Here is a 13160-nt window from a genome sequence, read left to right on the forward strand (position 1 = left end):
AGAAATGGGAACAGAATTCAAGATTCCTGACATCCAGCCATTCCCACAGTCAGGAATACAACCCAGGCATCCTGACTCCCAGCCTGTCCCAGAATTGGGAATAGAATCCAGGAGCCCTGACACTCAGCTCTCCTTCGCCCAATCTTCTCACTAGAATCCCCACTCCCATCCCAGAGCAAGGGATAGAACCTAGGAGTTCTACCCCTACTCTGCTGCTACTCTGAAACCTAGGAGTCCTGACTCTCAGCCCCCCCCCCCCCACTAGATCCTATTGTCTTCTCTAAATAAAACTTGTGACCCTTTTGTCATTAGACTGTCAGATAGCTTTATTCAGGAAAACCTGCTCCCAGCGCCCTAAGGTGCAATCCCACTAGGGGGACAACACTCCCCCACAGTTAAAGACCCACTTTGGAGCTAGTTAAGAAGGAGAAGCAGTTGCTCACAGAGGATTTCAATTAGGTGCTAAATCTGCAGGGGCCTAATGTGACTGCAGTACACCCATCTAGCAGGTCCAGGGCATCCCAAGGCGCTCCTTCATCTACTTCCCACATTGCATCCTTCCACCCACTGTGAGAGGTCATGGCCCTCACAGTGTTTCCTCCAGGCCAGCCTGAGAAGGATAAACAAAGAAAGCAAGGTCAGCGAGATCAACTGGCATTGAGAGCAGTGCTGCCGCATGGGGATGGGTCATCCAGTACTAAGATGCAGCCCTCTGGGTGGGGCAGCTGGGTAACAGCTATGCAGGGCTTGCTCACCAGGCTCTGAGATGCAGCTGCCTTTCGGGTGGGGCAGCCAGGTTACAACCACACAGTGAAAATGTATGGGGATAACTCCCAGGGTGCTGAGCAGTAGTTGCCTCCGGGGTGGAGCGTTTCGGGAACAGCAACACTGCACAAGGATTGCTTGTCCAGCACTGAGATGCAGCTGCCTATGGGCAGGGCAGCATGGTAGCAGCCTTGGTGCTCTGTGGAGTTTTGTCTTTTGTTTGGTTGTATAAAGAGTACTGCGCTACACTGTATGTTTTCTTTACACTGCATTGTTTTGTGGGGTTGTCTGGTGTACTGCACTGTGTAGTGCCTTGTTGCACTAAATACAGCTGTATAACATTGTGTTTCATGCATTTACTAGGTAGTTCCATGTTGTAGCAGTACGTTGTGTAAAGCTGTATAGAGTTGTGTAGTGCTGTGCAGCTCTGTGTTGTGCAGTTCCATGTTGCATGCTGCAGAGCGGGGTTCGCAGTATAGTGCCACATTACACTGTGCTGCATATTTTGCCGTGCACTGCTACACTGGCACTCCACCCACACCCCTCCACCAGCTCCCCCTTACCAGGCCCCCAGTCCCCTTGGCTGTTGCACAATCTGCATGGCACACACGATGTCATCGTTGATGTTACTGGTCAGCAAATCTGGTGGTGGGGGAGGAGAAGAGAGTGAGGATAGGGCATAACCCTTGGTAGCTCAACAATGGGAGCCCTGGTCCTCCTAGCAGGAGACACCACCCTTCAGCCAACCAACCCAGCCCCCATTGTGCTGCCCTCTGCTGTCCACTGAAGGCAAGGGTGGCCTTCCTTTGCCATTCCAAAATGTCTTGGGCCTGACGTTGGTTCCCCTGACTACCAGGAGGACTTGCCCCCTACAGGGCCCCACCCTGCTCCCTGCCACACAGGTCTCTAGCACTGAGCCATGGCCTAGGGGTCAGCACCGGGCCGGAAAGGAGTTACTCACCACTGCAGTGCATGTGACAGAGGTTCCGGGCGGAGCTCTTATAGTCATCGCACCACTGGCGGCTGTTGATCTGGAAGATGCCGTTGTCAGTGCTGCCGTCAGCTTCATGATCCACGGTGTCCGTCTTGAACCGGCTTTCATGGAACGCCATGCACAGCCCTGGTGCAGGATTTAGTAATATACAGGGAGGGCGGGGGGAGGGATATGCACAGAGCCCCATGCAGGATGGGGCCGGGGGAGTAGGGTGACGAGATGTTCCAATTTTATAGGGACAGTCCCAACATTTGGGGCTTTGTCTTATTTAGGCGCCTATTACCCCGACCTGGTCCCCATTTTTCACACTTGTTGTCTGGTCACCCTAGGGGGAGGGATACGCACAGATCCCTAATGGAAGGGATACGCACCGAGCCCCATGGGGAGGGCAGGGGGAGGGATACACACTGAGCCCCATGGGGAGGGGAAGGAAATATATGTATAGCCTCATGAGGAGGCCAGGAGATCACTCACAGTCAGCCAGGCTGTAGCCTCGGAACCCATCCATCCCTGCCTGGTGCAGCACCTGGGCCAGCTCGCAGCGCCGGAAGATCTTTCCCATGTTCCCCACAAGGAGGCAGGCCACGATGGACAGGAGTGCGAGAGCTGCCATTCCTGCAGCGTGGCCGGAGCTGGAGGCTGCACTCTAGGTGACGTCTGAGCACAGCTGGGGCCCCAGGCCCAGCACAAGCTGCTTACACAAGGTGCACTGTGAAGGAGGAGGCAAGCCGTTGGGTTAGTGCCTGTTGTGGGACCTTACCGTCAGCAGGGCAACCATAGTAATGAGAGCCTGGAGCCTGTCTGCCCGCTCTGCTGGGCAGCCCTCAGACTAGGCGCCATGGCTAGGCCAGCCAAGAGGGCCCGGGGGCTAGCACAGCGTGGAAGCTGACAGCCCCGGGGATCATGGAGTGTTGTCAGGGCTGCAGGGGTGCTGATGGCTGTCCTTCCCCCTTTGTGGGCCTAGCTGGAATAGGAACTGTGGGTTTTGGCCCCTGCCTGGATTCTTGGATCCCGTTCCAGATAGCTGCTCACTGGGCCTGTGGAGTGTAGAGCAGCAGCAAGTCCCAGATTCCTCCTGAGTGCCAAAGTCAGGGCTAGTGTTCCAGAACCCCCTGGGAGCTTGTGATGTCATGGCTTCACCGCTTCTAGAACCTTCCCTGTCTGAGGCATGGGTCTGTTGTCACTACTGGGCCTACAAAGTGTACCCTTACTGTGAGCTCCAAGATAAAAGTATAGTTCTAGCCCCAGCTTCGGGGGTGGAGCCGGGGAGTATTGGTCTACTGTGTTAAAGCTGATCAAGTACAGCTACACCAAAAGTTCTAAGTTACAGTCTATCTTTCTCCTTGTGGTGACAGACAATTCATATCACTTCTAGGGTGCAACAAACAGAAAGAAAAACAATAGAAAAGTACCTGGGGATTACAGTGGACGAGAAGCTGGAAATGAGTCAACAGTGCGCCCTTGTTGCCAAGAAGGCTAATAGCATATTGGGCTGCATTAGTAGGAACATTGCCAGCAGATCGAGGGAAGTGATTATTCCCCTCTATTCGGCACTGATGAGGCCACAGCTGGAGTATTGTGTCCAGTTTTGGGCCCCCCACTACAGAAAGGATATGGACAAATTGGAGAGAGTCCAGCAGAGGGCAACGAAAATTATTAGGGGGACTGGGGCACATGACTTATGAGGAGAGGCTGAGGGAACTGGGCTTATTTAGTTTGCAGAAGAGAAGAGTGACGTGGGATTTGATAGCAGCCTTCAACTACCTGAAGTGGGGTTACAGAGGATGGAGGTAGGCTGTTCTCAGTGGTGGCAGATGACAGAACGAGGAGCAATGGTCTCAAGCTGCAGTGGGGGAGGTCTAGGTTGGATATTAGGAAACACTTGGAATGCTCAGCTTTGTGGTTCACACAGCAAGCTTACACCCTTCTCTGAGAATGTATTCATCTGTCGTATGGCAAGAAAGGTGATTAGAGATATTCAAATAACCTAGTCCAGATTAGTGAGCCAGTGGGCAGCTTCGGAAATGGCTTGATGTAAATCTGATATGCCAGTAGCAAACAATCAAAATGAGCAGTGATTTACAGTGTGGTCCATAATTTGTGACTGGTGTCAACAGTCACATTGTGTGTTGACTCGCATCTTCCAAAGGTGTATGAGATGACAGCATCTGCCGTGCAATGTTCTAAAATGGTTCACTGGACTCGCCTTGTACATCAGTCATGATTTTAAAGATATTTCAGTTCTGGAATAATACAAGACCATTGTGTCTCTGTTGCTGCAATAAGAGTCGGCCAACTGACCATAACAAACCTCCAAATAATGAATGGCCAAAGCTTTCACTTCTGTCTTTTTCCCACCCTGCTGCATACAGTGGTTACCTTAATAGCCACCACTTACAATGGGGCTATAGTAGAAATAATGCAGCTGGTGAGCAACTCATAGATTGGGTGTTGGGTCCATCAGCTTTTCAACCCGAACCAACTTCCATCACTCTGAGGAAACACTGAACAAATCCGGACCTTTCTGATGAAAGACAATAGTGGTGTTCCTCTGAAAACTTTTGTCATGGATCCACACAATCAGTGCTGTGGCCCCAACTTTGGAACAGTCTCTAGGAGGAACCCATTCAGTGTGCCAGACCCCCAAAGGGTCTCACACTTCCCCCAGGGGAAGCCACGCAGCTTAACTGCCTTCTTAGACCAGCCTCTGGGCCTGCAGCCCATGAGTCCTGTTCAGCAAGTCCAACTGAGATAGACCCCTGATGAAGACTTACACATTTCAAGGACTAAGGCACCTTGCCAAGCATTTGCAGTGATGCTCACACAGCCTTGTCAGAAGAGTCGAGTTTATTAGTCATCTGGAATACAGCACAGGCAATCCTTAGGTTAGCCCGTAGGAATGAAGGTTAAAGCATAATCTACTCTGGTTAGCGCAAAGCCCAGCCAAGTTGTAGTGAACCCCATCGTTCAAGCTCTGTCTCTCTGTCCATCTGACCTCCTTGGTCCGAATCCCTCCAGCAGCCAACTCTTATTACCTACCTCACACCTCTCCAGTCCTTTGTTCCCTAGCTGGGGAGATGTGGCTCAGCCCCACTGCTGAGAGGCAGGGAAGTCTATCTGTCTCTGGATCATTGATTGCTAGCTATCAGTGTCCAGGCAATTGAATTTGCCATTGTCTTCTCAGATGCTCCACTGATATGGGGATTGAGACTCAGACAGCTAGGTGACACACATATCTATGTCTCTTCACCACCCCTGAGAGGAAACATCACTTTTCCACCACCTAAATAACAATGCCACACACAGGGGAAACTGAGACACACACAGAGGAAACTGAGGGCATGGCTACACTTGCGAGTTAGAGCGCATTAAAGCAGCCCCAGGTGCCCTAACTCACAATGCATCCACACTGGCAAGGCATGTAGAGCACCCGGACTCCGCAGCTGGAGCACTCCTGGTAATCCACCTCGGCAAGTGGAATAACGTTTGATGAGCCCACGGTGGAGCGCCGCGGCGCCAGTGTGGATGCCCTAGTCTGTTAATGCGCTCTGATCGGCCTCCAGAAGTGTCCCACAGTGCCTGTTCTAGCCACTCTGGTCATCACTTCGAACTCTACTGCCCTGCCCTCAGGTAACCAACCATCAGACCCACCCTTTAAATTCTCTGGGAATTTTGAAAATTCCCTTCCTGTTTGCTCTCAGCGAATCTTTCCAGGTGACCATGCCTCCACACACCACGTGATCCCCAGTATGGAGCAATGGTGAGGTGCTGGACCTCATCAGTGTTTGGGTGGAGGAAGCTGTCCAGGCCCAGCTGCGCTCTAGCAATAGGAATTACGATACCTTCGGGCAGATATCAAGGGACATGATGGAAAGGAGCCATGACCGGGATGCACTGCAGTGCAGGGTTAAAGTGAAGGAGCTATAGAATGCCTACCACAAAGCCTGCGAGGCAAACCGCCGCTCCAGTGCTGTCCCCACGACCTGCCATTTCTACAAAGAGCTGGATGCAATATATTTGGGGGCAACCCCACCTCCACTCCGAGGACCACCCTGGACACTTCAGAGCCCAGTTCAACAAGGCAGGAGGAGGAGGAGGAAAGCAGGAGCGAGGGTGCTGAGGAAGAGGGAGACACCCCGGCATCCCTAGATGCACGCAGCCAGGAGCTGTTCTCAAGCCAGGAGGAAGGTAGCCAGTCACAGCGGCCGGTGCTTGGGGAAGGACAAACACCAGCGGAGGTTCCCAGTCAGCAGCTTTTATTTTGGGAAGGAAGTTGTTCAGTGCGGACTCTTGGGGCAAGGAGGGTTAGGGATGCATGCACGCCTAGATGTGGAACAGGACGTTGATGTGCTCTTTCACATTCCAGTACAGCTAATTTAGACCCATCAGTTTGTATGTATAGTTGGGACTGTGTTTTCCAATGTGTATCATTTTGCATTTATTTACATTGCATTTCATCTGCCATTTTGTTGCGCAATTTAGTGAGATTCCTTTGTAACTCTTCCCAGTCAGCTTTGAACTTAACTATCTTGAGTAAATGTTGTATTGTCCACAAATTTCACTACCTTGCTGTTTATCCCCTTTTCTAGAGCATTGCTGAATATGTCGAACAGCACTGGTGCAGTGCAGGTCCATAGGGGAACCTGGCTATTTACCTCCCTCCATTCTGAAAACTCACCATTTAGTCCTACCCTTTGTTTCCTATCTTGTTTGGAAGTCTGGATCCCAGCTTCCATTTTTGCTGCAGCAGGGCAGGGAGCACTTTCTGTTACGCAGTAAATATCATTATGGGATTCAAATGCTGACGCCTGGTCCGTTTGAGGACTTCAATACCCGTGTACCACTATCAGATAAAAGTGCTGCTTCTCTAGCTCAAGTAGCTATCTGTGCATGTGGCTAGGATTTGAACCTGTGGCTAGTTGCCTCTGAGACAGACAGCTTTCACTAGCCCAAGGTGTTTGTACTGGCTTGCCAAGTAGGAAGTTCTGCTTTTAGCAGTGACGTGATGGTGTTCACTCCACACTGACCTCCTTGGGATGGAGCTGCATTCCACAGCCTCCAGAGGGAAGACTGCCAAACACTTTCCGTTGTGAAGCCAAGTTTGCCTTGCCTTTGTTATGCTCCCAGACTCTCCAGATTGGAGCATTTTATTGGAGAGAAAAGATTGAGCCAGGCCCCTCTGCCGTGGCTGTCCCACCACAGCTAGTGATGGCATTCGCTCTAGTGGAGCAGCGTGTCTATTGGGAGGGGGAGGCAGTGACAACCCCTGAGGGATTCTCTCCAGACAAAACCCTTCAGAAGCAAGAGTTGAGGCAGTTGCATCTGAAGAAGTGGGGTTTTTACCCACGAAAGCTTATGCCCAAATAAATCTTAGTCTTTAAATTGCCACCGAACTCCTCATTGTTTTTGTGGATACAGACTAACATGGCTACCCCTCCGATAGTTGAGGCAGACACACCCCAAAAGCCCTCAGGGAAGGAAGCAGCCTTCCCCATCCCATGCAGAGATGGTCTGTGAGAATCCGAATGACCTTGAACAGGATGGAAGAGGGAGAAATCTTCATCTCACCTCAGCATGTGGGAACAAAGGTTAACCCAGCGGGAGGGTGGGGAGGTCATAGAATCATAGAATATGAGGGTTGGAAGGGACCCCAGAAGGTCATCTAGTCCAACCCCCTGCTCGAAGCAGGACCAATTCCCAGTTAAATCATCCCAGCCAGGGCTTTGTCAAGCCTGACCTTAAAAACCTCTAAGGAAGGAGATTCTACCACCTCCCTAGGTAACGCATTCCAGTGTTTCACCACCCTCTTAGTGAAAAAGTTTTTCCTAATATCCAATCTAAACCTCCCCCATTGCAACTTGAGACCATTACTCCTCGTTCTGTCATCTGCTACCATTGAGAACAGTCTAGAGCCATCCTCTTTGGAACCCCCTTTCAGGTAGTTGAAAGCAGCTATCAAATCCCCCCTCATTCTTCTCTTCTGCAGACTAAACAATCCCAGCTCCCTCAGCCTCTCCTCATAAGTCATGTGCTCTAGACCCCTAATCATTTTTGTTGCCCTTCGCTGGACTCTCTCCAATTTATCCACATCCTTCTTGTAGTGTGGGGCCCAAAACTGGACACAGTACTCCAGATGAGGCCTCACCAGTGTCGAATAGAGGGGAACGATCACGTCCCTCGATCTGCTCGCTATGCCCCTACTTATACATCCCAAAATGCCATTGGCCTTCTTGGCAACAAGGGCACACTGCTGACTCATATCCAGCTTCTCGTCCACTGTCACCCCTAGGTCCTTTTCCACAGAACTGCTGCCTAGCCATTCGGTCCCTAGTCTGTAGCAGTGCATCGGATTCTTCCATCCTAAGTGTAGGACCCTGCACTTATCCTTATTGAACCTCATCAGATTTCTTTTGGCCCAATCCTCCAATTTGTCTAGGTCCTTCTGTATCCTATCCCTCCCCTCCAGCGTATCTACCACTCCTCCCAGTTTAGTATCATCCGCAAATTTGCTGAGAGTGCAATCCACACCATCCTCCAGATCATTTATGAAGATATTGAACAAAACCGGCCCCAAGACCGACCCCTGGGGCACTCCACTTGACACCGGCTGCCAACTAGACATGGAGCCATTGATCACTACCCGTTGAGCCCGACAATCTAGCCAGCTTTCTACCCACCTTATAGTGCATTCATCCAGCCCATACTTCCTTAACTTGCTGACAAGAATACTGTGGGAGACCGTGTCAAAAGCTTTGCTAAAGTCAAGAAACAATACATCCACTGCTTTCCCTTCATCCACAGAACCAGTAATCTCATCATAAAAGGTGATTAGATTAGTCAGGCATGACCTTCCCTTGGTGAATCCATGCTGACTGTTCCTGATCACTCTCCTCTCATGTAAGTGCTTCAGGATTGATTCTTTGAGGACCTGCTCCATGATTTTTCCAGGGACTGAGGTGAGGCTGACTGGCCTGTAGTTCCCAGGATCCTCCTTCTTCCCTTTTTTAAAGATTGGCACTACATTAGCCTTTTTCCAGTCATCCGGGACTTCCCCCGTTCGCCACGAGTTTTCAAAGATAATGGCCAAGGGCTCTGCAATCACAGCCGCCAATTCCTTCAGCACTCTCGGATGCAACTCGTCCGGCCCCATGGACTTGTGCACGTCCAGCTTTTCTAAATAGTCCCTAACCACCTCTATCTCCACAGAGGGCTGGCCATCTCTTCCCCATTTTGTGATGCCCAGCGCAGCAGTCTGGGAGCTGACCTTGTTAGTGAAAACAGAGGCAAAAAAAGCATTGAGTACATTAGCTTTTTCCACATCCTCTGTCACTAGGTTGCCTCCCTCATTCAGTAAGGGGCCCACACTTTCCTTGGCTTTCTTCTTGTTGCCAACATACCTGAAGAAACCCTTCTTGTTACTCTTGACATCTCTTGCTAGCTGCAGCTCCAGGTGCGATTTGGCCCTCCTGATATCTTTCCTACATGCCCAAGCAATATTTTTATACTCTTCCCTGGTCATATGTCCAACCTTCCACTTCTTGTAAGCTTCTTTTTTATGTTTAAGATCCGCTAGGATTTCACCATTAAGCCAAGCTGGTCGCCTGCCATGTTTACTATTCTTTCGACTCATCGGGATGGTTTGTCCCTGTAACCTCAACAGGGATTCCTTGAAATACAGCCAGCTCTCCTGGACTCCCTTCCCCTTCATGTTAGTCCCCCAGGGGATCCTGGCCATCTGTTCCCTGAGGGAGTCGAAGTCTGCTTTCCTGAAGTCCAGGGTCCGTATCCTGCTGCTTACCTTTCTTCCCTGCGTCAGGATCCTGAACTCAACCAACTCATAGTCACAGCCTCCCAGATTCCCATCCACTTTTGCTTCCCCCACTAATTCTACCCGGTTTGTGAGCAGCAGGTCAAGAAAAGCGCCCCCCCTAGTTGGCTCCCCTAGCACTTGCGCCAGGAAATTGTCCCCTACGCTTTCCAAAAACTTCCTGGATTGTCTATGCACCGCTGTATTGCTCTCCCAGCAGATATCAGGAAAATTAAAGTCACCCATGAGAATCAGGGCATGCGATCTAGTAGCTTCCGTGAGTTGCCGGAAGAAAGCCTCATCCACCTCATCCCCCTGGTCCGGTGGTCTATAGCAGACTCCCACCACTACATCACTCTTGTTGCACACACTTCTAAACTTAATCCAGAGACACTCAGGTTTTTCCACAGTTTCGTACTGGAGCTCTGAGCAGTCATACTGCTCCCTTACATACAGTGCTACTCCCCCACCTTTTCTGCCCTGCCTGTCCTTCCTGAACAGTTTATAACCATCCATGACTGTACTCCAGTCATGTGAGTTATCCCACCAGGTCTCTGTTATTCCAATCACATCATAGTTCCTTGACATCACCAGGACCTCCAGTTCTCCCTGCTTGTTTCCAAGGCTTTGTGCATTTGTATATAAGCACTTGAGATAACCTGTTGATCGCCCCTCATTCCCAGTATGAGGCAGGAGCCCTCCCCTCACAGACATTCCTGCCTGTGCTTCCTCCCGGTATCCCGCTTTCCCACTTACCTCAGGGCTTTGGTCTCCTTCCCCCAGTGAACCTAGTTTAAAGCCCTCCTCACTAGGTTAGCCAGCCTGCTGGCAAAGATGCTCTTCCCTCTCTTCGTAAGATGGAGCCCGTCTCTGCCCAGCACTCCTCCTTCATGGAACACCATCCCATGGTCAAAGAATCCAAAGCCTTCTCTCCGACACCACCTGCGTAGCCATTCGTTGACTTCCACGATTCGACGGTCCCTACCCAGGCCTTTTCCTTCCACGGGGAGGATGGACGAGAAGACCACTTGCACCTCCAACTCCTTTATCCTTCTTCCCAGAGCCACGTAGTCTGCAGTGATCCGCTCAAGGTCATTCTTGGCAGTATCATTGGTGCCCACGTGGAGAAGCAGGAAGGGGTAGCGATCCGAGGGCTTGATGAGTCTCGGCAGTCTCTCCGTCACATCGCGAATCTTAGCCCCTGGCAAGCAGCAGACTTCTCGGTTTTCCCGGTCAGGGCGGCAGATAGATGACTCAGTCCCCCGGAGGAGAGAGTCCCCGACCACCACCACCCGCCTTCTCCTCTTGGGAGTGGTGGTCGTGGAACCCCCAACCTCAGGACATCGCATCTCATGCCTTCCAACCAGCGGAGTCTCCTTCTGCTTTCTCCCCCCAGACATATCATCTGGTCCACTCTCCGCAATGGTACCTGTGGAGAGAACATGAAAGCGGTTAGTTACCTGTGTCTGTGTTACTGGAACCCGGACATTCTGCTTACCTCTTCTGGAGGTCACATGTTGCCAAGCTTCTTCACTGGCCTCTTGGCTCCTCTGTGCAACCTGCTCTATATCTTTAGAGCTTTGTGCCCCTAGAAGCCTATCCTGAGTTTTGTCCAGAAAATCCTCAGTTTCTCGTATACAACGCAGGGTCGTTATCTGTTGCTCCAGACCTTCAATCTTCTCTTCCAATATGGAGACCAGCTTGCACTTTGTACAGACAAAGTCGCTTCTGTCCTGTGGAAGAAAGACAAACATGGCACATCCAGTGCAGGTCACAACAGCTGAACCCCCCCCCTTCCATATCACCTACCTACTATGAGCTTCCTCAGAGACGTTTGCAAGATGTAAGCCTCACTGGGCTCACTCCAGGCGAACTCCCAGGCAAACTCCTGCTGTGAGCTGCTCTGCTCTCCCCGCTGCTCAGCTGGTTCGCTGCCGCTCAGCTGGTTCGCGAGGCTCTGGCTATTTTTAAACAGCCAGGCTTCCCTGACGCAAACACACAGACACCCTAATGCCCGCCCCCTGCAGGCTAGCAGCCAATCAGGTCAATCCACTACTCCCTGTACCCAGAGAACCTGGGAGGATGCCACAGGATCCCGAGGCCCTGACCTGAGAGGAGATGGAGCAGAGTAGGGGCTTTGGCTGTGAGAGAGGGTCCCTTACCAGAGGTTGGGCTCCCTCCGTGGTTTCAAGCAGTGTGCATGGTTCAGAGCCAGGCCTTGCCAGGTCCCCCATTGATGAAGGAGTTAATTCCCATAATGCCCCAAGACAGTGAACTCCAGGGCAGCACCAGGGCTGCTGATGCCTTAAGGAACAAAGTCACCATCCCTAGGCACCGGGTGGGAGGAATAGGTCTCAGGTTCACATCCAAAGGTTTTTGGGGTGACAGGTATAAGGGGGGCATGGGAGACCTCTGCTGCAAATCCTCTCTGCAGGGTCTAAAACGAACATGTGTATATGGGGTAGTTGTCAACCAGCTGGTTTATGAATGATGTGCCAGCTTGTTATAAGCTGATTTATTATATGAATAGATGAAATTTGAAATGACCAGACATAGTAGCAGACATGGCACAACCTGCAGGCTTTCCCAGGCTACTGGTCCAGACCCCTTGCTGGCCCTTTTCCGAAAGGGGAAGCTGTGACAGAGATTTTGCACTCTTGGCAGGGGGCTCAGGGGGCTGTTTTTGTTAGTGACAAAAGGGAAAATAGAATGTTTGAAGTAAAATGTCTCAGGTATTCCATATGTGGAGTCACCTTTGAGAATGTTCTGGACCTTTGTAGAACCTCATGGAATCTTCCAGACTTTCTGAGAACTATATTTTCCTCCAACGTCCTAGAAGGTCGGCCACGCCCTTATGGGTATATAAGTGTAAGGGGACTGTTGCCCCCTTACTAACATTCAGTGGGGTTGTTTTAGTTGCTAGCTCCCAGTACTAAAAAGGGGGAAGGGTCAATGGGAAATCAGGACCCTGAGACTGACAGCCCCCAGAACAATGGGGAGAGGCCAATGCTCCAGGTCAGCCTGAATGACAGGGTGAGCAGGCTAATCAGGGAGTCAGGAGGCCAGGGAGGTCCCGTCCTCTGAGGGAGCTGGATTTGCCTGGGTCAGACAGAGTGGGGCCGAGCCAAGGAGAAAGCAGGGGCCCAAGCTGAGCTGGGGAGCAGAGCTGGGCCAGATCCAGAGGGACCAGAAAAGCAGCCCAGAGAGAACAGACCCTGTCCTGGGAGCAGAGCTGCAGCCCCAAAGCCAGAAGCACAGCCCAGAGAGAGCAGACTTGCCCTGGGAGCAGAGCTGTAGCAACCAGAGCCAGAGGGGCCAGAGAAGCAGCCCAGAGAGCAGGTCAGTGCTGGGAGCAGAGTCACAGAAGCAGCCTGCAGAGCAGACCTGTCCTGGGAGCAGAGCTGCAGCAACCAGAGCCAGAGGGGCCAGAGAAGCAGCCCAGGGAGCGGGAGGCAGAGCAGCAGCAGTGCTGAGACAGAGTGGTGGAGCTGGGGCTGGAGCAGTCCAGAGCTGGGTGCGGTGAGCCGCTGGGGAGAGCGAAGGGGACCCTGGGCAGCGGGCCCAGCACAGGGAGACGCCTCAGCCAAGAGGCTC

The 13160-nt window shown here is 51.7% G+C and overlaps 1 protein-coding gene across 1 annotated transcript; it reads right to left on the reverse strand.

The window, feature by feature from the left end:
* Nucleotides 1–534: 534 nt before the first annotated feature.
* On the reverse strand, nt 535–11520 carry LOC141975595 (sperm acrosome membrane-associated protein 3-like). The gene is made up of 5 exons (XM_074936085.1): nt 11027–11520; nt 2234–2468; nt 1727–1885; nt 1329–1407; nt 535–610 (listed from the first exon to the last, which is right to left on the reverse strand). The coding sequence occupies exons 2-5, from the start codon at nt 2370–2372 to the stop codon at nt 535–537; spliced, it is 453 nt and encodes a 150-aa protein (XP_074792186.1). The 5' UTR covers nt 2373–2468; nt 11027–11520.
* Nucleotides 11521–13160: the final 1640 nt, after the last annotated feature.

The sequence above is a fragment of the Natator depressus genome, chromosome 21, assembly GCF_965152275.1.
Source record: "Natator depressus isolate rNatDep1 chromosome 21, rNatDep2.hap1, whole genome shotgun sequence".
NCBI classification, from domain to species: Eukaryota; Metazoa; Chordata; order Testudines; family Cheloniidae; genus Natator; species Natator depressus.

Bases quoted from the DNA above. Each gene is read 5' to 3' on its own strand.
- LOC141975595 (XM_074936085.1), bottom strand. From the start codon at position 2,372: ATGGCAGCTCTCGCACTCCTGTCCATCGTGGCCTGCCTCCTTGTGGGG. The intron at 1,408-1,726 runs GTGAGTAACTCC...CCCCACCACCAG, and splicing joins CTGTCACATGCACTGCAGTG to ATTTGCTGACCAGTAACATC. The intron at 611-1,328 runs GTAAGGGGGAGC...TATCCTTCTCAG, and splicing joins CCAAGGGGACTGGGGGCCTG to GCTGGCCTGGAGGAAACACT.